Source organism: Garra rufa, chromosome 23 (assembly GCF_049309525.1).
Source record: "Garra rufa chromosome 23, GarRuf1.0, whole genome shotgun sequence".
In the NCBI taxonomy this organism is placed as follows: domain Eukaryota; kingdom Metazoa; phylum Chordata; class Actinopteri; order Cypriniformes; family Cyprinidae; genus Garra; species Garra rufa.
Window position 1 is genome coordinate 15,287,529 of NC_133383.1, and position 26,925 is coordinate 15,314,453.

Sequence of the window (26,925 nt, forward strand, 5' to 3'; positions counted from 1 at the left end):
CCACCTGATTGGCTAAAGCGCCCATCCCCGTCTAGTTTACCTTCACAGACCTTTAAAACCTCCAGATCAGATGAAGCGATAACCAGTCAGTCAGAGCCAACAATCTCAGCAGGGAGCCTTGAAAGTTTTACAGCTCCAGTCAGCTATTACAATCAGAAATTGATCAGACAGGAACAGTTTTGGGGAATTAAAAACTTCTTCAACGTGTTAAAATATTGCTGAGGGCGAAGGCGGTTACAGTTTGCTTGACAGCGCTTTTTATGCTCCTCCCCCCGAGGCGCTTAAATGACGGGCGCGCTCCTGTGAGCTTGCGGCTGCTGCCAGTACAGAGAGGGATGCTGTAGAGCAGCTCAACTTCCACCAGCGAGTTTTATTCAGTTTTATTTATTACTCGTGCCTTAACCATGAAGACCATACTCGCTGCATATTCCGGTGTCAAAAAGGGTACGTAAAAATATGTGTGAAATAATTGCATTTTAATTTAATTTACTGTTATCATTTGTGACCCTGGACGACAAAACCAGTCATAAGGGTCCATTTTTTGAAATTGAGATTTATACATCATCTGAAAGCTGAATAAATAAGTATGTTACGATAGGACAATATTTGGCTGAGATGCAAATATTTGAAAATATTGAATCTGAGGGTGCAAAAAAACTAAACATTGAGAAAATCGTCTGTAAAGTTCTGCAAAGTTCTTAGCAATGCATATTACTAATCAGAAATTAAGTTTTGATATACTTACGGTAGGAAATTTACAATATATGTTCATGGAACATGATTTTTACTTAATATCCTAATGGTTTTTGGCATAAAAAATGTATAATTTTGACCCATGCAATGTATTATTGGCTATTTCTACAAATATATCCGTGCAACTTATGACTGTTTTTTGGTCCAGGGTCACATTTAATAAATTTTTTGAAACAAATATTGTTCTGTATATGCATGTTTATGTGTATATTTTTAGCAAAATATCACATGTATGTAAAAACATAAAAATTCACCTTGGTTAAGGCACTTTAGTGAAACTGATTGAGTCTCCATCTTGTTCCAGTCATCGAGAGGGAATAAGAAAAGTGTTACATGAGCATCAGTGTCTAACTTTGCAGTGTTTGTTGTTATTTTCAGTCAGGATGGACTGAGTTAAAATGGGATTATGTTGTCTTGTGATCTGATCCCAGTGATCGTAAGAGAAGTGTGTATGTGTGTTTTTGTCTTTCACAGTGTAAAATTTGCTTTAGATTTGTGAATAATTAATTAGAAGTGTCACTGTGTTGGTTGTGTGCTCTCATTCGTAAGATGTAATAACAAAGAGTCATTAGTTTGTTATTTTATACAGCTTCAAAGAGTTTTTTTCTGAGATTTTGTGAGTTTTGGATTCGGATCACATCTTATGCTCCATAAACTATTCACACAGTTTGACACAGTTTGTCACAGTCATGATAAGCTAGACTTGATGAAGAGAACAAGCGTTCCCACAATATTAAGCTGGTTAATTCCAATTCTCCTTTAAATCCCGTATAGGCTCAGGCTCCAGCATCCTCTCTGCCTTACATGACCTGCCCTCCGTCCCCTGGCTGACACGATCCAAGATCATGAAACATCTGCAGGTGATCTCCGTCCTGCAGTTTGTCATCTCATTTCTTGCCTTGGGTGAGTGGAACAGCTAGGTTCATTACGAGACCTAAGTCGGCAGCTTAGAGAATTTACAATGTGGGACATTGTGTGGCCTTACTGAACTCAGTGTATATGAATGTTACAGTTCACCTAAAAAATTGCTGAAAAATGCATTTTACTCAGCCTTAGGTCATCCAAGATGTAGATGAGTTTGTTTAGTCTGAAACTTAACATTACATAATTTGCTCACCAGTGGATCCTCTGCAGTGAATGGGTGCCGTCAGAACGAGAGTTCAAACAGCTGATAAAAACATCACAATAATCCACAAGTAATCCAGTCCATCAATTAAAAGCTTGAGACGTGAAAAAATGTGTTTGTGAGAAACATTCAAAATTTGTGTCTGGCTAAAATAAAGTCTTCTCTCCATAATATTGCTCCATTAAAAAGTTGTCTTCTGCACAGATCAAGCACTGTTTCCTAGCGAAAACAGTTCAAATATATTGGTGGATTTTGATGTGAGAGGATAACAAGGGATGGACTTTTTCACTGGAGGTGGTGGATTAATATGGATTATGGACTATTTTGGCTAGAAGTGATGGTTTAAAATTAAAATGGCTTTAACAAACTTTTTGCTTCACAAGATGTGAATTGATGGACTCAGCTCTCTGCATCTTTAGCTTGCTTTATACAATTAAAAACATTTCACAAATATGGGTGCTTTTGACTTGGACCAATAAGCAAACACCTGTATTTTATTTTATTATATGTCACTTTGTTTAATTTTAGATAAAAAAACTTGAGTGCTTTTGACTTGGACCAATAAACAAACACCTATTTTATTTTATTTTATTTTTTATTTCATTAAAAAAAAGTATTATTATTTTATTATAGATTAAAAAAAAAACTTGGGTGCATTTGACTTGGACCATTAAGCAAACTGTATTTTTTATTTTATTTTATTATAGATAAAAAACTTGAGTGCTTAAGCAAACACCTGTATTTTATTTTATTTATTTTTTATTTTCTAAAAAAAAAAAAAAAAAATTTCTTATAATTCTGTTTTATTTATTTGTTTAACTTTGGTGCTTTTGACTTGGATCACCTGCATTTTGTTATTTTATGTAATTTATTTTCATTTATACTTTATTTATTATTTTATTATAGATGAAAAACTTGAGTGCTTTTGACTTGGACCAATAAGCAAACACCTATATTTGATTTATTTATTATTTTATTTTATTTTATTATTTTATTATAGATAAAACTTGAGTGCTTTTGACTTGGACCGATAAGCAAACACTTGTATTTTATTAATTTAAATTTTTATTTTTGGTTATTCTATTAATTTTTATTTTATTTATTATTTTTATTTTATTATAGATAAAAAAAAAAAACTTGAATGCTTTTGACTTGGACCAATAAGCAAACGGCTATATTTTATTTATTTATTATTTTATTTTTATTCTATGTTCTGATGAAGACACAAACTCATTTACATCTTGTATGGCCTTTTTTAATTTATTATAAATAAAAAAACTTGAGTGCTTTTGACTTGGACCAATAATTGGACCAAATTTTATTTTATTTTATTTTTTATTTTACGATGAAGAAACAAACTCATTTACATCTTGGATGGCCTAAGGCTGAATACATTTTCAGCATTTTTGGATTTTTGGAACTTTTTCTTTAAAATTTCCGCTCTCTACAACTTTAGCTTGCTTATACATTTACATCAACTCTAAATACTCTTTTTGTTCTTCTAGGCATTGGCTGCTCTCTGCTGCTGATGTACATGTTTTGCACAGACTGCTGGGTAATTGCTGCCATTTACACCGCCTGGCTCATCTATGACTGGAATACCCCTAAACAAGGTAACTTTTTCAGTCTTCTCTCCCTGATTAAAGCACATCATACATGATTCAATCGGTTTAGTAGTGTAGGATGCTTGTTGGGACTCTGTTTGCATTCGTATTCTTTGTTAATGTTCCAACATCTTTATCTTAGGAGGCCGCAGATCGTCCTGGGTGAGAAACTGGACCGTGTGGAAATACTTTAGAGACTATTTTCCCATAAGAGTGAGTGATTTTACATCTTATACAACATTACAGTTTAAAGAAAGAAAATAAAGGCCTAACGACTGAAGAGCTAATAGTTATATAAATGAAGATTAACCTCAAAGTGGAATTAGGAAATATATGGACTTTACAAAACCTCAAAGTACAAATCCTCTAATGTTTATATAAAGATTTAAAGGGACAGTTCATACAAAAATTTACATCACTGTTCAAAGTTGTTTAAGAAACATTTTACTGACCCCAGACTTTTGAATGGTAGTCTATATATTGTAGCTAGCATAAAAGTGTAAATATGCATCAATAATTCTTTTAAGTTCAAAGGGGAAAAGATAAAAAATACATTTTATCAGCCATTCGTTTCGGCCTGTTCTTTTAGCTTCTTGACATTCCTGTTGGGTTGGGTGGATCTTGATGTGAGTTGTAAGTGCACTGCTAGACTTTGCTCGTTCAGATCAGTAGAAACTTAATCACTGAGGACTTGTTTTTCTCTTTGTCTTTGCGTGGCAGAGTACAGGCCTCTGTTACAACAACTAGGTGATACAGAAACTCTACTAGCACTAAACAATGAGCCACACACATTATTATCACACCTAGATTAGCATACAATAAATATCTTCACAATGAAAGAGAATAAAAGCTAACTATTTACTCTGACACACTTCTCTATAATATACATCTTGGCTTAAGAAAAGGTTAATTAAGTTGTTCATTTAAAGTACTTATATTGAATCTAAACCACTGTCAGCCCTAAATATAACATAAAAAATATATGTGAGAGTCAGTCTGAATGTGTGCCAGTTGGCTTGAACGTTTACCTTACAGTACACGTTGTGTGTTTAGTCACATGATGAGATCATCACTTCGCCGAGTGTTACTGTGCGTGCCAGCTGCGTTATGATAAGCGTGAAGACAAATAAAGTCAGTGGTGACCAAAAAATTGTCCTGCTGATAAGTTAAGTATAGGGAGAGAATAATGAATCAGATCTATTGCAAACAAATGTGTGGAGAAAATGAGTTCAGATAAGAACTAGATATAATTATAACAGGATTTTTTATTTTATTATTGTATTTTTTATTTTATTTCATATTTTATTTTATGTTATTATATTATTTTATATTTATTATTTAATTTAATTTAATTTAATGTATTATTTTTATTTTATTTTATATTTATTATTTATTTTAATTTAATTTATTATTTTTATTTTATTATAGATAAACTTGGGCGCTTATGACTTTTTAATTTTATTTAATTTTATGTTATTTTTTATTTTATTTTATTTTAATTCATTTTATTTTATTTTATTATTTTATTTTTTAAGTTATTATATTATTATTTGATTCATTATTTTTTATTTTATTTTATTTTATATTTCTTATTTAACTTAATGTAGTTTTATTTCTTATTTGTATTTTATTTAACTTGGGTGCTTTTGACTTGGACCAATAACCTGTATTTTTTAATTTAATTTAATTTAATTTATCTTATTTAATTTATTCGATTTAATTTATCATTTTTATTTTATATTTATTATTTAATTTAATTTAATTTATTATTCATTTATTTATTTTTATTTAATTTAATTGTATTTTTTATTATTTATTATTATTTATTTTATTTTATATATTACTTATTAATTTCTTATTTTTTATTTTATATTTTATTTTATATTTCTTAATTAATTTAATTTTAAATATATATATTTTTTATATTTCATTTTTTATGTCAAGGGAGTCAAAAGATACAATACAAAATTCACAAAGACAAAAAAAGTGTTACATTCAATTCAGCTGACTTCCTGTACGTTTCAGGATACATTTGTATAATGCTTACAGAACCTGAATAGAATAAAAAGGAAAAAATAAAAAATAAAAAAGGAAAGAGAAGAAAAAACAGAGGAACAACAACAAAAAACAAACAAACAAAAAAACAGGGGAAATAAATACATTATTTAAACATACCAGCCGTGTAAGGCACAGTGTAATGGGGACCTTGCAGTAATTCTCAGAGTCCAATTTTATATTTCTTATTTAATTGTATTATTTTATTTTATATTTCTAATTTAATTTAATTAAATTTTATTTATTAGTTTTATTTTATTATAGATTAAAAAAAAACCTTGGGTGCCTTTAACTTGGACAAAATAAGCAAGCACCTGTATTTTATTTATTTATTTATTTGATTGTTTTTTATTTTATTTTTTTATAGATAAAATACTTGGGTGCTTTTGACTTGGACCAATACGCAAACTCCTGGCAACCCAGTATTCCCTAGCAATTGCATAGCAATGCAGTAAAAACCATTTAAGGTGTGGTCGCATTTATCATTGTTTTGCAAATTTTCAAGGGTGAGATCCAGTCATTTTAAAAGGAGTCCACTGCGTATCAGTAAAAAGTAACATTAAGTTACATGTAGCAAAGAGATATTGTTTTGGGTGCTTGAGTTTTGAGTCATACTCTCAAAAACAAGGCCAAGCATTCCATAGACTCGACTTTCTCTAAGCCTCCTCCAGACGGTTATACATCCCGTCTGACACAGCATCTGTGTGAAAACCTTTGTTCTTTTTCATCCATTAATGTCATTATGCAACACAGGCTGTTTGATTAGCTGTTCTTATGTACACAGGCCATGTAGCTTTCACACTCTGTACATACTCTGAGTGCAGAAGCTTCCTTTTAAGATGCTAACGGTTGCTCCATTCTAATATGTGACCCTGGACCACAAAACCAGTCTTAAGTCGCTGGGGTATATTTGTAGCAATAGCCAAAAATACATTGTATGGGTCAAAATTATTGATTTTTCTTTTATGCCAAAAATCATTAGGAAATTAAGTAAAGATCATGTTCCATGAAGATTTTTTGTAAAATTCCTACTGTAAATGTATCGAAATGTAATTTTTGATTAGTAATATGCATTGTTAAGAACCTAATTTGGACAACTTTAAAGGTGATTTTCTCAGGATTTTGATTTTTTTGCACCCTCACATTCCAGATTTTCAAATAGATGTATCTCGGCCAAATATTCTCCTATCCTAACAAACCATACATCAATAGAAAGCTTATTTACTGAGTTTTCATATTATATATATACATCTCAGTTTTGTAAAATTTAACCTTATGACTGGTTTTGTGGTCCAGGGTCACATATGTGCTGCAAGCCCATGTCCGTCCTTAATTATCTGCCGAAAAAAATATATATTAGGACAGCAGATAAGTGTCTAATGATAATTCTTGATAAGAAAAGGTGTTCGTGAAGAACATAATGTACACGTAGGCAATTGTAACTGTGTCCGTGTAAAGACTAGAGCATTTATTGCCTTAAGATAAAGTATGCCATTACTGACCTTTGTCCTAAATCTAGGAAAATAGGTCAGTTTAATACAAAATATATATTCAGCAGCTGTTAACAGCATCACATCCTGTCTGTATAGTCATACAAAAGCAATTGCAAATGTAATTGTGTCATTACAGTTGAATTACTCACATTTTTCTCTTTGATTATTTGCAGCTCATCAAGACGCATAACCTGCTCCCCAGCCGAAACTACATTTTTGGCTACCACCCTCATGGCATCTTCTGTTTTGGTGCTTTTTGTAACTTTGGGACTGAGGCCACAGGATTCTCCAAGATATTCCCTGGAATCAAGCCGTCTCTGGCCACATTAGCTGGAAACTTCCGCCTGCCATTTTTTAGGGAATACCTGATGTCTGGAGGTACATATAACTGTGTGTTAGTTTAAATTTGATGGGTTAAAGCTTTAATGTGTTCATTGCCTGCCGTTGCATCATGTGGCATTGGGTGAAGATCAAACTGACTCAATGCATGAAGGTTATTTTTGGCTGATTAAAAAGAGGACCATACTTGTCCTCTCTGTGGTGTAGATAAGAATCCTGTAGTCTATCAAGGACCACTGAGCTTTGTCCTATTGCGTAGAGAGACACAGCCCTGCATGTGCTGATGTCAATATTTTTGAAGAACTTCTGTTGAAACCTGCCCTATGTACCCGCAGATTGATAGAATTTTCTTACACTCTTTTAAAAGAAACAAACGTCAATAGATTCTTAAAAAAGGTCAAACAAATATTCCCTCCAATAAAATAAAATAAAATAAAATGAAATAAAATAAAATAAAATGTGTGACCCTGGACCGCAAAACCAGTCTTTAGTAGCACGGGTATTATCAAAATGATCAGGTTTTCTTTTATGCCAAAAATCATTAGGAAATTAAGTAAAGATCACGTTCCATGAGGATATTTTGTAAATTTCCTTCCATGAATATATCAAAACTAAATTTTTGATTAGTAAGATGAATTTCATTTGGACAACTTTAAAGGTGATTTTCTCAATATTTTGATTATTTTGCACCCACAGATTCCAGATTTTCAGATATTTCAAATATGCCAAATATCCTAACAAGCCATATATCAATGGAAAGCTTATTTATCCAGCTTTCATATGATGTTTAAATCTCTATTTCTCAAAAAATCTAAAAAAAATTACACTTATGACTGATTTTGTGGTCCAGGGTCACATATAATAAAGTATTAAATGTAATAAAATTTAGTCAATTTTATTACAAATCTCATCTATACCTCGTTTTCTTAAAAAATGTCAAACAAATATTTCCTCAAAAATGTATATAATATAATATAATATAATATAATATAGAATTTGTAATAAAATTCAATCAAGTTAATTAACTTCACTCATCTACATCTCACAGTTAGTTTTTAAGCTGTTTTTGTTTGATTCACTAAAATGAACCAACTCATAGAGCCATACGTTTGCGAGTCTGTTCAGGAACCACACTACCATTGCTGTGGTGTATATGTTTGGTTCACTCATTCATTCAGCAATAGAAACCAGTGTTGTAACTTTAACACAGTCACCAGGGGTTGAAGCAACCACAATATTGTCATATTTAGCCCTTGGAATGCGAATTTCACCAAAAATCTGATATTTTACACTCCGGGGTACTACCGTCACTGCATATTTCCGGTTCATTAAAAAGAAGCGACTCATAAGAGTAATTCGTTGTTGCCAATTGGCCTACTGTAACACTGTTGCCGTGTATTGTGATATTTAGCCCTTGGAATGCGAAATTTACCAGGAAAACCCGCCAAGAAAAATGCATTTTTCACACTATGGAATGCGATTTTTACAGATTTTTACTGATTTTTACTGTTTTGTTGTGAAAACCTGGCAACCCTGCATGGGATTTCATTTGTTTCATGACTGATGCCCTGTTTAGTACGTTTAAGTTTTAAAATAGCATTTTAAAATTAAAATGATCCTTGTGTACACTGCATTTTCACTCCATTTCAGAATCGATTTTTGTCTACACTACACTAACATCAGGCTCATCTGTAGAGTCTCATTTCGAAGGCTCAGTTATGAAAAGTAACCATTAAATTGCGAAGTAAAACAAAAATTACAGTATTTTACACCCCAAGGAATAACAGTCAATTTTAGTATGGTTAGTTCTCTTAAATTAAAATGTTCTTTATGATGTATGCAGCCTGAGGCTATGTTAACACGACAAACTGAAAGGTTTTTCCCTTATGTTTTTAAAAAGTTTTATGTATACACAACAATGTTTTCAAAATGACTCGCATTTACACATATCTGCAAAAATGCTGTATTACGTATGCCAGACCAGTAGTTGGCATGCTGTTTGTTTATGCTTGCCTCGACATGTACTGTGCATGTCTACATACCTTACATGTACTACGTACACACATAATGTCACCGTTTTCAAAGATTCCCGTATTGGGTGTTTCATGGAAAATATAGCGGTGGCATTTTCGAAAGCTTATTGATTATGTGTTTTCAGTCCCTGAAATACAGTTGTGTAAACGAATAGGAAAAATGCATAAAGTTTCCCATTCTTGGCTGAAAACGTTGTGTAAACGGCCCCTGAATGGTCAAGTGACATGTTTTCAGTTGTGTAGTGTAGACGGAGATCGTTTCTGAAACAGTGAAAATGCCAGCGTAGACAAGGATCCTTTTTTATTTTAAAACAGCGTTTTAAACGCACTTGTGTAACCAGCTGAAACGCAGCCTAGACGTTTTCAAACTAAACTCTTTTGAGCGTCAAAAATGCAGCAGTAGTGTAAACAACAGGTGCAACCATAACAAAAGTTATGCGTTAAAAAAACGAACTAGTGTAAACACAGCATAAGTGTAAATGGACCGAAACGGAGGCTCATTTATGAAAAGTAATCAATTTTTACCCCCCTTAAATATGATTGGGCTACTTTTGAGTAGCAATTGGACGAGTTTTGTTGTGAAAACCTGGCAACCCTGTGTATAGTGTAGAGGGAGATGGTTTCTGAAACGCAGTGAAAATGCCAGTGTAGACGAGGATCGTTTTCATTTCAAAACCCTGTTTTAAAACAAAAAATGCACTAGTGTAGACAGGGCCTGAAACGGAACCCTGGAGTTTTCAAACATTTTCAAAAGTACATAAGCATGAACGAGAGCTGTTAATGGAACTGAACAATATTTTTAAAATATAAAATTGAATTGCAACCCGTACAAAAATGAACCATGATTTTACTACACTGACCATAGATTAACCATGCTTTACTTTACTTTTAACCTACTATAATAAAACCATGGTTAATTTTCGTAAAGGATAAATAAATGCAGAATGACAGTAGTAGTCATAAACCATGGATTCAAAAGCGTTTTTTTCAGTCGAACAAGAGTTTTTTGACCTAAACATTTTGACCAAAATATATTTAACCTACTTGAAGTACTCACTGATGTTTTAGGTTATTATTTCAAAAAGGTAACAACACATTTGCATGTTTATGGTTTTCTGATGCTAATCATTTTTTCAGTGTTTTATTTTAATAATTGTCTATTTAAATTGTGTTAGCTTTTCATCAACTCAAGAAAGCGTGGAATGAACTGTTTGTCCAAAGTCTCTATATCTTTCTGTTTCTCAGGTATCTGCCCAGTAAACCGTAACTCCATTGACTACCTCCTGTCTAGTAACGGTACGGGCAATGCTGTGATCATCGTGATCGGAGGGGCTGCAGAATCTCTGGACTGCGCCCCAGGATTAAACTCTGTCACGCTGAAAAACCGCAAAGGCTTTGTGAAACTGGCCCTCATGCAAGGGTGAGAACGGCAAATCATTTCCCTCCACCACCTTCCCAGCGTTGTTTACTTCAGCACTTCTCCACAAAACCAAATCAATAAAGTTCAATGTGCTGCCTAGGCTTATGTTGGCTGGTAGTACTTTCCTGAAGTTCTGTGTTTTCTGATTCAGTTCAGTTGAGATTCTCTTGGCCAGCAGTAAATGGCAAGTTTGTTGCAGGTGAAGCAACACAAAGCCTTCAGAGATAAGCCCATGCTGGGTTAGCAAAGCAATTCGGAGTGAAGTATTAAGCCAGTATTTTGTGTTCAGAAACAGCTACATCATTACAAAAGCAAAAGTAATACTGAGAAAATCCTCAGCTATTCAAATCTCACAGAAGCTTATAGATTAAACAAGTACTTTTTATACAAGTTCCAAAAAGTGCAAATTCCCTGTCTTACAGGATTTAACAGTGAAACAGTTGATTTTTATGTAATATTAACCATTGTAGATTATCTTTGTTTTTTAAAATGTATCTTTCTGTCTTAATAATAACTTTTTAAACTTCTTTTCCTCTTTTTTAGTGCCGATCTGGTGCCTGTCTACTCATTTGGTGAGAATGAGGTTTACAAACAGCTGATTTTTGACGATGACTCTTGGTGGCGTACGGTTCAAAAGAGGCTTCAGAAGATTTTAGGTTTTGCCCCATGCCTGTTTCATGGCTGTGGACTATTCTTTCCTAAGTCCTGGGGTATTGTACCGTATTGCAAACCCATCACTACTGTTGGTGAGTAATGCTTTGTTTGATGTATGGCCATATTTTCTTCTAGATCATCAGAACTTTTCTTGTTAGTCTTGCACTAAGTTTGATAAAGTAAATACAGAAAAGATTAATCAAATGAATAATGTATGAAGTACGTATGTACACTACCATTCAAAAGTTTTTGAACAGTAAGATTTTTTTTTTTTTAAAGAAGCCTCCTCTGCTCACCAAGCCTGCATTTATAAGTACAGCAAAAACAGTAAAATTGGGAAATGTTTTTACTATTTAAAATATCTGTTTTCTATGATAGCCCGTAACTGCGACTTTTTATCTCACAATTCTGACTTTTTTCTTACAATTTTGAGTGTGCAAAGGAGAGAAAAAAAGACCATTAATTTTACAAAATTGCAAGGTTATATCTCAGAATTCTGACTTTTAACTCGCAATTGTGAGTTTATTTCTCAGAATTCTGAGAAAAAAGTCAGTTTTTTCAAGTTTCTTTGATGAATAGAAAGTTCAGAAAACAGCATTTTTCTGAAATAGAAATCTTTTGTAATATTATAAATGTATTCACCATCACTTTTGATCAGTTTAAAGCACCTTTGCTAAATTAAAAGTATTAATTTCTATCATTTCTTTAAAAAAAAAAAAACTGACTCCAATCTTTAGAAAGGTATAGTGTATAAAATTACAAAAGCTTTTTATTTCAGATAAATGTTAATCTTTGAATTTTAAATTATATTAAAATAGAATTTATTATTAATTTGTTATTTTAAATAGTAAAAACATATTTCTAAATTTTACTGTATTTGCTGTACTTTGGATCGAATAAATGCAGGCTTGGTGAGCAGAAGAGACTTCTTTAAAAAACATTAAAAATCTTACTGTTCAAAAACTTTTGACTGGTAGTATATATGTAGAAGTGTATATGTATAAAATATAATAATATTAAATTATTGTATTTAATACATAATTTATTCATTTCATTATATTATTTATATAACCTAAAATACATGAATACTAAATATAATGTTTCAAAAATATTGTATATTAAAACTATTTACAGGTTTATTGCTGATATTTATAATCTTTTAATCCTATGTATGTGTATTTGAATCCTACCAGCTTTAAACTGGGTTATAACGAGACAATCTAAATATAGTTAAATACAGTTCAAGGACAGTCTCTCTGTAGATAAAACTGCTCTTTCAATACACAGTCGATATTTGCTAACATCAGGACCACATTAATAGTTAAAATTTAGTCATTTGTTGACATGATCCTGGCTTAACTAGAATTGAATGTTCTGTGAATGAACTTTTTTCACGTTTATCTTTTGTACAGTCGGTGAACCCATCACAGTTCCAAAAATCGGAGAGCCGACTCAGGACGTCGTAGACATGTACCATGCCATGTACATCAGGTCCCTCAAGTCTCTCTTTGAAAATTACAAGACCCGTTTTGGTCTAAACGAAAGCGACACCCTTCATATTCAATGAAAGGCAGCACTGAGGAATAGTAACTTTTATATATATATATATATATATATATATATATATATATATATATATATATATATATATATATATATATATATATAAAACTCTGGAACATCTGCCTCCAAACCAAAGTGCCTGTTCAGAGAAGGTTTCAAAAAGAAATCAATGCTGTTTCTATTCATTCATTACAGTATACTGAACTGAAGTACTGTACCACATGGCATGCAGTGAATCTAGCCTGTGTCTCTTTTGCTTATTGCCACTGGGTGGCATTATGCAATAAATACTACACCATCAAGTATAATCTAGGATGTATATTCCTTAATATACGGTAATACATTTACAAGTAACGTATTTAAGGTTTAATTTAAATGCTGTACTAGATAAAAGTACATTTTTATTTGCCCCCGTTATATTATTTTACTGCACAAACAATGCAATTGTGAGTTTTGCCTCACTATGAAAGTCACAAGGTGGTTGTGTAACCAAAGAGTGGAGGTGAAGCAAAAGTTGGAACAAAAGTAAACATGATATGATATTTAAGAAAATGATTTTCGAAGGTAAAAGAGGAGGTAAAAGTAAAGTAAAGTGTAGTAAATGTATTATAGTATTATCAGAATGCTAATGAATGCTGGTCAGTTTTTTCTCTAACGCTATTGTTAATTTACCACAGAAGTATTCATTTTTGCATATCTAAGATGCACATGCTCAAACAAATAGTTTACCTGCTATAAGATTGCAGCCTTTTCACCATGTCCCCTTATGTGACATCAACATGTTGTCCCAGTTACAAGTATCAGGCGTTTATTCAATAAGCAAATGCTGGAGAAACCTCAAACATCTGTTTGCATGCCAAATCAAACAAACTTGAATTCAAGTGCCCAATTGTATTTATGCAATCATTTTTAACCTGAGATTTTAAAGTTTTTACTGTGATTGTTTATTTAATGGATTCAGGGGACCTGCAGCTCTTTAATGGTGGATAATAAGCAATTACATGCTTATATTTAACTAAGGTTGTGACTAATTGCCTTTTAGGTTGTGAATATGCAATAAATTCTGCAGTGTCCCTCTCTGATATTGTGTATGAAATCCTGATTCTTTACAGTTAACTTTTATATATTTTCTGAATAAACATTTATGGAAAAGTACTATGTGCTGTCTTTTTTGGGGGTTTTTAGCCATAGCACTGTCCTTGACACAAAACATTTCTTTTGTAAATCGGAGATTTATGCAACAGTTTTAGATTATTAGTCCAAAGTCCATTGGCCATTTAAGAGTTTTTTTTTTTTTAATCAATAAGGCTACAGTTGCAATCAAAATTATTCAACCCCCATGACCTGCAAGACATTTTGTTGCAAAGAACAACAATTTATAACACAGTTCAACAAAGGCATCCGTAAACTATTAGAGAAAGTTTGTTAATAGACATCTAAGTGATTCTGAGAACGTAAAGTTGGCTCTAAACATTCATGTTCAAAATTATTCAAACACCAAAAGTCACATTTGGTGCAAAGTATTTTATTCTTTAAAACCACCCATAAATGCTGTCTGTAAGCACTTAGAAGTGTTTGTCATCTCTTTACTGCAATCTTGGCCCATTCCTTACTTGAAAAAGCTTTAGGATCATTGATAATCTTTGGTTTTCACATTGCCACTGCTTTTTTAAATTCAACCCAATATTTTCAATGAGAATTAAACCTGGAAACTGAACAGACCACTCAAGATCATTCTGTGACTGATCCCTGAACCAAGCATAAGTAGATTTGGATGTATACTTTGGGATGACTGTCCTGCAGAAAAAGTCCATTGATCATCAGCTTCAGTCTTTGCACTAAAGGCATCACAATTCTTGTCAAAATGGCCTGATACTTCAAAGAATTCATGATGTCCTTCATACTGTCATGATTTCCACTTCCTGCACAGTAAAACAACCCCATAACAGGACTAAACCACCTCAGTGTTTGACTATGGAGATGGTATTCTTCTGCTTATGAGCTTTTTTTTTTGCACCAGACATACTGCTGATCCATAGGTTCAAAACGTTTCAGTTTGGTCACAACAGTCCATAAAACATTCTTCCAGAACTCCACAGGTCTTTTCAAATGAATTTTAGTATGTTCAAGTCAGCCTTTTTGTTCTTCTTGGTCAAGAGTGGTATTCGGCAAGATTTCTCAACATGTGTTCATCTTATACTGCATTGAAATGCTTTTCCTCCTTTCATTGGGTCATCTTGCAAGTCTTTGGCTGTATGTTGCAGGTTTTTCTCAGTTGCTCTGATCAAACATTTTATGATATTGTGCTTTTTTGTTGAACACCCTCAAAGGTTTTCGGGTACAACACATTTTAAGCTAAGCAATAAGACTCAATTGTGTTTTAAGACAATTTTGTTACCTACCATAAGTATAAGTGACTCTACTCAGCAATGTTGAATAGAGGTTGAATAATTATGACATAGCTATGTTATTAAAAAATCCTGTCGGTGCTCTGCCTTGTGGGCAGTGTGCTGACATATGGTTCCCGATCCCTCTCCCACTCACTTCCTGTCATGTCTCCACTGTCCTGTCAGAAAAAAATGGAAAAAAATGATCACTATATGCCAGTAAACTGCAAATGCAATTTTTATAAAATCCTGGATCTTCAGATCAACATGTATTTGTAAAGTACTGCAGTCTCTGGGGGTTGAATAATTTTGAGTGCAACTGTATATGACAAAAAAAGTATCTTCTGAACAAATGATACATAATATATGTTGATATTTTATTTTCATGTAACCAAAACCAAATAATACTTTGTAATTCACAGTAAAAATCCAGGATATCTTTAAGATACATTATAGGATTTATCACAGTAGCATGTACTAGACATAAACACAGTGAACAAAAAAAAAAGTGTAACTGGGACCTCTTATTTGATTGGCTTATATTAGTGAGGTGGGGCACACAGCCTTGGTTGAAAGATATTGATTTATTTCCTCTATCTAGGTCACTAATTGTTTACTTGTGTTAGAATATTTCCTTCACAAATGTAAAACTTCTCCAACTTAATGTATTAAAAATGATCTACAATATTCTAAGCAGTTAAAAATCAAGGAAATCACATGATTGTTAAAATCAAACTGTTAAAAAGTATAATTAAATATGATTACTATTAAATAATAATAAGAATACATTTTCAGACTCATTACTCCAGTCTTCAGTGTCACATGAGCCTTCAGAAATCATCCTAATATGCTTATTTGCTGTTCAAGAAACATTTATTATTTATACATTTATTTTTGATGTTGAGTACATTTTATCAGGATTCTTTGATGAATAGAAAAATCCAAAGATAAGTGTTTATCTGAAACATGCAGCTTTTGTAACATTATACACTATACCATTCAAAAGCTTAGAGTCAGTACAATAAAAAAGAAAGAAAGAAGAAATTATAGAAATTAATACTTTTATTTAAGATAAATGCCATTCTTCTGAACTTTCTATTTATCAAATAAACCTGAAAAGATTCTACTCTGCTGTTTTCAACATAATAATAATAATAATAATCATAAATATTTTTTGAACAGCAAATTAGAATAGAATGGTTTCTGAAGGATCATGTGACTGGAGTAATAATGCTAAAAATTCAGCTTTGAAATCACAGGAATAAATTACATTTTTAAATATATTCAAATAGAAAACAGTCATTTTAAATAGTAAAAATATTTCAAAATTGTACTGTTTTTTCTGTACTTTTGATCAAATAAATGCAGGCTTGGTGAGCAGAAGAGACTTGAAAAACATTAAAACAAATGAAAAATATTACTATTCACAACTTTTGACTGGTACATTTTTAAAAATATCAAAATAATAAAATAGAGTTAACTACGTCAATCAATGTTTTACAAAAAACGTTTTAATTAATTTGATCTAAAAACATAAAAATATTTAAACTATATGTCTATAACCTAACAAACCTATCAAATTTACTGCATTTTTATTTATTTACTGCTTACCTTTTTTAAACAGGAAAGAACAAGGTTGGGCAATGGCGCCCTCTTGTGCTTAATGTACCTTTTTTATTTAATAATAAAAACAACAATAACAACAATAATACCGGTAATACTAATACTAATACTTTGCTATATACTGATTGATTAATTAATTTATAATAATTTACCGTTACCAAAAAACTCTTTGTTTACCGAACTGTACTTTTATCGTTATATTAGTTAAGAACCATACCAGTTTGTGTGTGTTGCACATTATACATTTTATTCTCATATCAGTGCAATGCTCACCCTGAATATTGCGTTTAACGGCAGAACAAACGGTTTTCATTCAGCACTCCGCCCGCTGGGATCACGTTACTCAAACACTCGGCCCCTCACTTCCTCATATTTGTAGGAACACAGAGCGCAGCATGAGTATCTAAAAGCCCCCTCCCGCCCTTTTCCATTTGATTGACAAGCTCTCCACCAATCAACTCGAAGCATCCATTTACGTCACCCAACGTCTATTTCAGTGACAGCGTCCTCAGCCAATAGGCATCATGCGAGGGTTTGCCGATCAAGGTCGCGGTAATGGCTTCCTAGGCAAGACTTACTTTGTTTATGCCGCCGTAGAGACCCCAGTAGCTGCGTTTAGCGGGCTCACTGTACGCTATATTACACATTTGCACGTTTGCGAAGAAAGCTCGGAAACTGACACCTTCGTGCCCGGGAGTTTCTCGCCGATGGGGCTGAGTTTGTATGGCTGAATGAGGCGATAGCCTATGGTACCGAAGAAGGATGAACTCCATCGCCGGTCGGGATCTCGCAGTGTCCGCTGGAGCTGTCAGCAGCAACCCCGGAGCAGCATCATCCAGAGTCCTGCATGTGGAGCTCACATCACAACAGGTACACCTGCAGGATCCATCCGTATGATCCATATGTGGATCCATAGTGTGTAAACGTCTAGCGGATCTGCTTGTGCATGTGTCACATGTCACCGGATGATCATAACACTGGGCCTCCATGTCCAGTTAAGCTCTGGTCAGCATTTGTGAATGCAGGGGGGTTTGAAACAGAAATATGATTTGCAATTGGTTATAATAAACCGCTGGCTTGTTTATAGACCGGTTATTCAGTGTAGTGTCTAACGTTAGGTGTCTTGTCACGATGGGTTTTCAAACTCCCAACACAAATACAAAATAGACCAGACAGCATCGTAATATTTATTATTCATGCTTCAAAGGGCATGAAAATACCTAGCAAGGTAGTAGTAGTGCTGTCTTATAGAATGAGCTGTGCTGAATTCAATTGCACTGCAGATTTTTGACAGCACTGACATAAATGACTATAAATGATTTCATACTTGAAGAAAGACCTTATTTATAAATGTTTGGTTTGCTTAGTTTCTTGTTTTTTATTAGTTGGCATTTAAGTGGTTTGTCAACCAGAAAACAGTGTTGTTGTGTTTGTGTACATATTATTTTTGTTTTGTATTTTACATTTTTAATTCAGGCAGATATTGCACATTGTGTATTGTTGATGTAATGCTTGAGATTGCCATTAGAGAGTAGCTGTGATTGTGTGTGATGTAGCAATCGCAGTGTTGCAATGCACACAGCACTCATACATGCCCTGAATCTGAGTGTAGATCTCAGTTATGTGGAATGATAGTCATGTCCCGCAGCGATCGTCTGTTTAATCACATCACTGGTGAAAATTGTATTTTGGGGATTGCTGGTTTTCCTGTTAAGCGGTGTCTGTTGATGACTTGGCGTTCTGTGTGGGGAAATGTTGCATTACTTAATGCTGCAGGCATGTTGTTTCATGGCTTTACGCAAAGAGTGGTTTCCTGCAGGTAGAACCAAACCAGATATATATATATTATATAGATATATGCTATTTAGAAAATAATATGTGACCCGGGACCACAAAACCAGTCATGAGAGTCAAATATTTTGAAATTGAGATTTATACATCATCTGTATAAATAATACAGTATAAATAAGCTTTCCATTGATGTATGGTTTGTTAGGACTGGACAATATTTGGCTGAGATACTACTATTTGAAAAACTGGAATCTGAGGGTGCAAAAAATCTAAATACTGAGAAAATCACCTTTAAAGTTGTCCAAATGAACTTCTTAGTAATGCATAATAATAATAATAAAAAATAAAGTTTTAATATATTTGTGGTAGGAAATGTACTAAATACCTTCATTGAACATGCTCTTTATTTAGTGTCCAAATGATTTTTGGCATAAAAGAAAAATTGATAATTTTGACCCATACAATGTATTTTTGGCTATTGCTACAAATATACCTGTGCTACTTAAGACTGATTTTGTGGTCCAGGTTTACATGAAATATATTTTATTTTTTTTACATAGAAAGTTTGCCATTAGTACGCTTCAATAGCTGTATGTTTAAAGGGTTTCATGTAGGGCTATATGAATAATTAAAATAAAATTGTGATATGGGTTAATGTGATTATCAAATGCAACATGCACCAACCATTTAACCAACCTTGCAATGAAAAGTACTTTTAAGTAACGTTACAAATGGGAGTAAAAATTAAGACAGTCATAAATATTTCTATTGTAATTTTGCAGTTGTACTTTATTGTTGTCAAGATTCTTACCATGGAAATCCTGGTTTAGCTTGGCCAACCAAAAACGCCTTTGTTCCTCAGTTTTTTGCACTCTTCTCCTTGATTTGTTATAACTTTTGTCAGTCTATAGTACTCCAAATGTTTTTCCTGGTCTGACAGATTAGTACAGGCCAAAACATGACAATAATTGACCATTTTCAGCAGCAATAATCAGCAAAATATGCTAGTTTCATTTGGTTCAGTGTTTAAATTCAGTGTCACCAATATGACGTGTCGTGAAAACCCTCTATAAAATAATAATAATAAATATTAATTAATTGTTTTACGTTATATCATATTTTACAGTGAAATATTTCAATAGTACATTTATTTTTTATTTTTTTTTTATAGAGTAATTTAGTAGTTGTATATTAGTACTACTAATTGTCCTTAATAATTCTATTAACATTTGTTTAGGCCTAGTAGTAATAATAATAATTGTTTCATAGTCATATTGATATATAATCTGAACATTTTTGGCCAAATTGTGTAGCCCTACTCACAAGCTCTGCAAATCTAAAGCTTTTTAAAATCACATTTTAAGTTTGAATTGCAGTTTTTATTAGAAAAAAAAAAAAAATCACAGACTACAACTTCTTCTCTTATGATAGTCATCTGTTCTGTTTTAGTTAAAAATGGAAAGCAGTGGTATCAAAAACTCAAATGTGAAACTATGTAAAAAGTCCCTTTCACATGATAGTGGCTTGTCACACCTGTCTAAATTTTATTTTACAGGAAATGTTTGTTATGACACCAATTGCTTTGGCACTCACACCAGTCACTTGTGACTCTCTTACAGCTTGAGGCAAAGTCCTAAAGGACCACTGTTATGGACTACAGATGACCTCTGTCACTCCCTTGAACGCCGTTCATTTTCTTGTGCAGCAGAAGAGCGTTTCTATTCAGTGTAATGCGATTCATTGACTTCAGCATCGTCTTGCTTGATTTGGTGTTTCGGTTTCACTCAGATGTTTGAAACAACTGTGAATCGCCTAATAAGGGAAAGTTGATCATATACCAGCTTTGTTTGTTCCTGTGCTAGTTAAGTAGCCTGTTAACCTACTAAATTGTACCAGTCAACTTCTGCATTTCAGAGTTTGGGACAAACTGGCCCTAGATGTTCCTCCGTATTTTGTTGTCTGAAACAAGACAGAAATGGAGGGAAAACTGAACAAAGTGTGGTGTTGTTCTTGTAGCTTCAATAATCCTGCGGGGCATCCCATGACTTAGATTTAGTTTTTAATGCCTTACGGGCGGCACTGAAAATTCTCTGTGGCTGGTTGTGATGAAAGCTGGTCAGGTGAAGACTTTAGTGTGCTTAAATGTTTCATTGAAATAGCTGTGGTCCTGTGTCTTAAATCCGGCCCTTGTAAATGGTAACTCTGGAGTTTCTCTTTTAACTTGACTTTTCCCTTGAGAAGTGTATATAATTGTAATTATTTGTGATAATCTTATGGTTTTTGATCAATATTTACAATGAAATGGTGGTAATTAGGGCTAGGTAGAAAATATTGATTTCTCGATTTTAATCGATTCTCATTTTTACCAAACAATATTGATTCTTAAATTTCAAGAATCTATTAGTTAATGAATGAAACATTGTAGTGCACCTCCCATCCAATAAATCACAATAAGCTCTGTGTTTTGTTGGTTCTAACATGAAACAAAGTCTTAAATTTCAAATTTTGTCCATTTTATTACAGTCTTCAAACAATAAATGCCGTTAATGTGGAGTGACAGATCATAGCTCAAGAGAAGCGCAAGTGAACTGATCATCTCTGCTTTAATAGCGGTTATGGCACAAAATAAACATGAATAAGTATCCGAAGGTATGGTAAAAGTAAAAGTTTACTGCGCAAAGATGCCAATATAACAGCTTGTAAACAATGTCAGGTAACATCACATTTACCTCAGAAAAAACATTTGGTGACCATGAACCGTTAGTCAGCTAGAAAAAAATTAACTCTACAAAGGATAATTTTGCTTAATATATGCACCATATAACACATTCATTATAATTTTTACTGTTCTTCAGTGTGTAATTTATGTTTAAATATCTATGTAAATCTATGTTAAGATTTTATGACAGCCACCATTTAAATGCTTATATTTAAAAAAAAAAATAATTGAAGTGAAAATATAATTATGTAACTTTATTATTATAAAAACTTAGTTGAGTATTTTTTAAGTGTTCGTATAAAATTGGTTAATTTTAACCTTCTGTATTATAGTAATGTAGTAGCAACTGGCTTTTGAGTATATTTTACGGCATTAGTTGAGAGATTTTTTTCTTTGAGAAATTTGGCATGTACTGCAAATGATATATATCCAAAAATAATCTATATTGAATCAAATCGGTTTGAATCAGATATCGAATCGCAAGCTTGTGAATCAGAATCGAAAAGAAACGTGAAATTTGTGTCAAAACCTGTCAGCAGTAAGGAATGCATTCTTGAAACTAGTTTTTAATCACTTTTATAGATAAACATAATCATTTGAGTGTTTGGGACTCATCATGCTGTCTTTTTTTTCAGTGTCTTGTGTCAGTCCGGTTTGATATTGACCTAAAGTGTATTGAATCATGATACCGAGTGTGAACGTACCTTGCATATCTCATCTCGGTTTGTGTCCTGCAGTCCGAAATCTGGGGTTAGTTAACCGACGCTAACAACAGGTTGTCAATGAGGGTGAATAGGGCATCGGAGTAGCCATGTAAATAAATCACTGTTTTTGCCATTTACGAGGTACAAAGTAGCTCCACACTTCATTGGTAGACTTCAAAGGGTCCTGACAATTAAAACGAGACATTGAGAACTCAGAAAAAGCACCGGTGGTTTATTTACAAGACGATTTATACAGACAGTACCTGGAAAAAATTTACCGGCCGCCGCCATCTTGAATTTAGTCACGATAAGTCGAGTGACGAGCAGGAAGGAAATTATCTGGTTATCAATTTATCAGGTTGTAGTTTCCTTCCTGCTATAAAACAGTGATTTATTTACATGGCTACTCCGATGCCCCATTCACTCTCATTGACAACCTGTTGTTAGCGTCGGTTAACTAACCCCAGATTTCGGACTGCAGGACACAAACCGAGATGAGATACGCAAGGTACGTTCACACTCGGTATCATGATTCACTACACTTTAGGTCAATACACACCGGACTTCTCCTTTAAGACGCTAATTCAAGTTGAAGTTTCAAAAACACATTTTGAGACCCCTACATTAAATTTAAGTTAAGAGATTTATTCTGTCTTTGATATCCTGATATCGAATAGAATTGTGAAATTTGTATCAAAACCCAGCACTTTCAAAACCTGAGCTTTAGTCAGTGTCAACAGTGAGGAGCAATTTATGCAAAACGCGTTCTTAAAACAGTCAAACCAGTTTTTAATTACTTTTATATGTAAACACGTGCTGGTTGCATAATTATTTAAGTATTTGGCACACGTTAAGTTGTCTTTTTTCAGTGTCACTTTCATTGTGTCATTAGTTTTTAAATGCTGATTCAAGTTGAAGTTTAAAAAAAACCATCTTGAGCATTCTTTTTGCTGTTTTATGTTAACGCCTCCCACAGAAATGTTCACGTTCATGTTCAGGTGAACCTAAAACATCTCAATTACATAAGGCTTCTGTAAGACTAATCTCATTTAGGTAGCATCCTTTCTGTGGTCGCATCGTAGACTTATTTTATAGGATCTCTTTCTTGTTTTTTCCTCCTTTTTAACCTGCAAGAGCTCTTGTTATGGTAAACCTTTCCATGCCTACCAATTCCTTTTTCCCTTGGCTCCTTCAAAGCGGTGGATTTGTGCCTGATGTGCGGCGGTGATGTCATGGTTCGGTCAGGGTGGAGGACTTGGCTTTGTAGTGACGTGACGTGAGACTCACAATGATGTTTTGTGTTTGTGTGTCGGTCTGTTCCTGTTCACTGTCATTTGCTTGTGAGGAAAAACTGGGAGTTGTAAAACATTACGATTTTATTGCATTCGTGATCTAGCAAATGGGAGAATTAATATCAGCGAGTTGAACTCTGTAAAATGTCATGATGATTTCCATTGACCGCTCAAATGGCATTGATAAAAGCCATTGTAAACTCATTACTTGTAAATGAAAGACTATGCTGTGTTTTTGATTGCTTGAAAGTATGTGTGTCTGATGAGTATGTACAGATTATGAAAGTAAAGTAATAGTGACATTAAATGGCATCTAATATCATCTTTGTGCATTGCTCTGGTCTCTTTCACTAACTGTCTTTCTATCTTTGTCCCAACAGAGGCGTTTACGTCACTTGCGGAGCATAGCAGCCCGTAACATTGTGAACAAGAATGGCTCTCCTCTGCTTGACATTTACTTCACCCTTCACCTCTGCCAGGAAGATCGGATATCAAGAGGTGACTGAAACCAGCTGAACTGGCTGCTACTCTCTGATTGCTCACTTAATTTATTAATTAAGCTGCAGTGTGTCATTTCTGTGTCACCAGTGACACCAAGCAAAATCACAGAAAGAACTGTTTTCAAACAGTTTCTCTAAGCACTCACCCTCTCTGCTATTGGCCTTTCAAGAGTTGGCCACACCTCCAGACTCGCGCTATTGGTTGAGCTGTTGTCGGGTTGGTCTGACCGCTCAAATAAACAGTGCAATATTTTGATAGTGTTATAGTGTAAGTGTTGCCAACTTTAACACTGCTGCTGCAGGGTGTTTATCATGTTCGCAGGTTGAAGCGACCCCAATAATGTGATATTTAGCCCCTGGAATGTGAATTTTATCAGGGGAACCCTGCCAAAAAAATGGTATTTTACCCCCTGCAACGCAACTTTACCAGGAACATCCACCGAATAGCAATTAGGCTAGTTTTGAGTAGCAAATGGGCAGGTTTTGTTGTGAAAACCTGGCAACCCTGCATAGTGTTTACACTTCATACGTCAACCTATGATTTGTGTACTTTATCTTGGTAAATTAAAAATTTGATATTAAAAATGCAATTTAAAACGTATACTTCAGTATATGTTAAAATGTAACTTCTGTGATGCAAAGCTGGATTTTCTGCATCTCCAGTCTTCAGTGTCACTTCTTCAGAAATCATTTGTTATTCTGATTTGGTGGTCAACAATCATTTCTTATTTTATCTTTTGAAAACAGCTGTGCTGTTTAATATTTTTTATAAAATTCCTTGATTAATATAAAGTATAGAAAGGACAACATTTATTTGAAACGAAAATCTTTTGCATAAATGCTGACACATTTTGATCAAATGAATGTATCCTTGCTGAATAAACGTATTAATTTCTTTACAAAAACCTACTGACCCTAAACTTTTGTACTTTACTTTATTTTGTAAGTCACACTGAATTAAAGAGCTTTTGAATGACTTCTAACTTTCTATTTTCCCTTTCCAGATTTTTATAAAAGTGAAGTCATCCGAGACTCATTGGTGAGTGCTTATGTTTTCATTGGTGTTTGGTCATGCGATTTAATATGTGTTATATCTAATGTGTCTATGTGTTATTCTATTCTTAGCAGCATGGTGTAGTGTAACATGGTATAGCGCGGATTTATGTTCTTCTGTCGGATAAGAAAAGTAAATTTCTTTTAGTTTAATCACAAATTTCCTGAATCTCTTAAATCTTACAGGACTGCTGTAAAATTGACCATGGTAACCACAGTCTCCATAGTTAATTTATTACTGTGAAACCACTGAAAATATATTGGATCCTCAAACAGTTTAAGAGACTTTCTGTCGTTTTTTTTTGTTATTTAACTTATTTTTTCATATTTGTGGATTCTATTGGCTGAAATGATGGTTACCACAGTATACTTTACACTTGTTTTATGTAAGTTTATAAAGTTTATAGTCCCTTAAAGGTTAGGTGTGTTATGCTAAAATGCAAAAAAATGTGAAGACTCTGGCTTTGTGGTTGCATATAGAGTCTGCTTGACAACAGCAGATGGAGGAGTGTGTGGGGAAACCTTTTTAAAAAATGTCATAATATCTGGCACAAATAGCACAGAAATTACACGCTTTACCGTTAAATTTTGATAAAAGCAGTCAGTCGAGTCAAGTGTGAAGATTCTGCAGATTCTGAAAGGGATAATTTAAAGGGATAGCTCAACCAAAAATGAAAATTCTGTAATTAATTACTCACCCTCATGTCGTTCTAAACCGTTAAGACCTTCGTTCATCCTCGAAACACAAATTAAGGTATTTTTTGATGAAATCCAAGGGCTTTCTGACCCTGCATAGGCGGCAAAGCAATTACCACGTTCAAGGCCCAGAAAGGTAGTAAGGGTATTGTTAAATTAGTCCATGTGACATCAGTGGTTCAGCCATAATGTTATGAAGCTACGACAATACCTTTTGTCCGGAAAGAAAACAAAAATAACAACTTTATTTAATAAAATTAGAAATTACACACTTCACCTTTAAAAATAGTCCCTTAGAGGTGAGTCATATAATTTTGTTATGCTAAAATGCAAAAAACTCTTTGAAGACTGGCTTTGAGGTTGCATACAGAGTCTGCCTGGCAACAGCAGCAGTGGCTCAACCAATGGTGTGAGTTTGGGAGGCAGAACTATCTGTTTGACAAACCAATGGCAGATGGGGAAGTGTGTGAGGAAACTTTTTTGAAAACATTCATAATTTCTCGCACTCTAGCACAGAAATTACATACTTTACCTTACAATTTTGATGAAAGCAGTCTATCGAGCCAAGTGTGTTAAAATAGTCCATGTGACATCAGTGGTTCAACCGTAATTTCATTTAAAGCTACGACAATACTTTTTGTGTGGAAAGCAAACAAAAATAACGACTTCATTCAACAATTTCTTCTCTTCCGTGCCAGAAATTACACTCTTCACCTTTAAATTTTATAATTATAATTTGATAATTATACTTTTTAGTCATAATAAGAGTTTTTATCATGTTAAGAAAAAGACTGACCTAGAGCTGACCTGGCAGTCAATGTAAAAAGGCAATCCTGTTTCAATATTCTCCTCAAAACCCAAAGCATCAGGACTTCATCTTTACACATATGGCAGGTCTAACCTCTCACCTACACATAAAAGGCATCGATACAGCTCTATTTACTGATACAAAACAGGTTTGCTAAATGCGCTTTTTCGGGGTCACACCAGCAACCTTTCACTTTTGAAACAATCTCTTTATTTTAATACGGCAAGAGGGCCTCTGAGCCTCTAGAACGGTTGTGGCTCCCGTCATTGGCGACTGGAAAGCGGTTTAATGACCATGTGGTCACTCTGTCCA

At 33.5% G+C, this 26,925-nt stretch overlaps 2 protein-coding genes across 2 annotated transcripts in view; both read left to right on the forward strand.

Annotated features, from left to right (window-relative positions):
- The first annotated feature begins 81 nt into the window (after positions 1 to 81).
- Positions 82 to 14,195, forward strand: dgat2 (diacylglycerol O-acyltransferase 2). Its single transcript, XM_073829166.1, has 9 exons — positions 82 to 444; positions 1,528 to 1,656; positions 3,385 to 3,492; positions 3,626 to 3,696; positions 7,205 to 7,409; positions 10,649 to 10,823; positions 11,367 to 11,569; positions 12,890 to 13,070; positions 13,102 to 14,195. Exons 1-8 carry the CDS (start codon positions 405 to 407, stop codon positions 13,042 to 13,044), a joined length of 1,086 nt encoding a protein of 361 aa, XP_073685267.1. The 5' UTR covers positions 82 to 404; the 3' UTR covers positions 13,045 to 13,070; positions 13,102 to 14,195.
- Positions 14,196 to 17,602: 3,407 nt separating this feature from the next.
- uvrag (UV radiation resistance associated gene) overlaps positions 17,603 to 26,925 on the forward strand; it is a 150,931-nt gene continuing 141,608 nt past the window's right edge. The window contains exons 1-3 of the mRNA XM_073829373.1: positions 17,603 to 17,920; positions 23,937 to 24,054; positions 25,061 to 25,095. Of these exons, the coding sequence (XP_073685474.1) occupies positions 17,813 to 17,920; positions 23,937 to 24,054; positions 25,061 to 25,095 (261 nt within the window). The 5' untranslated portion in view covers positions 17,603 to 17,812. The remainder of the gene's footprint in view (positions 17,921 to 23,936; positions 24,055 to 25,060; positions 25,096 to 26,925) is intronic.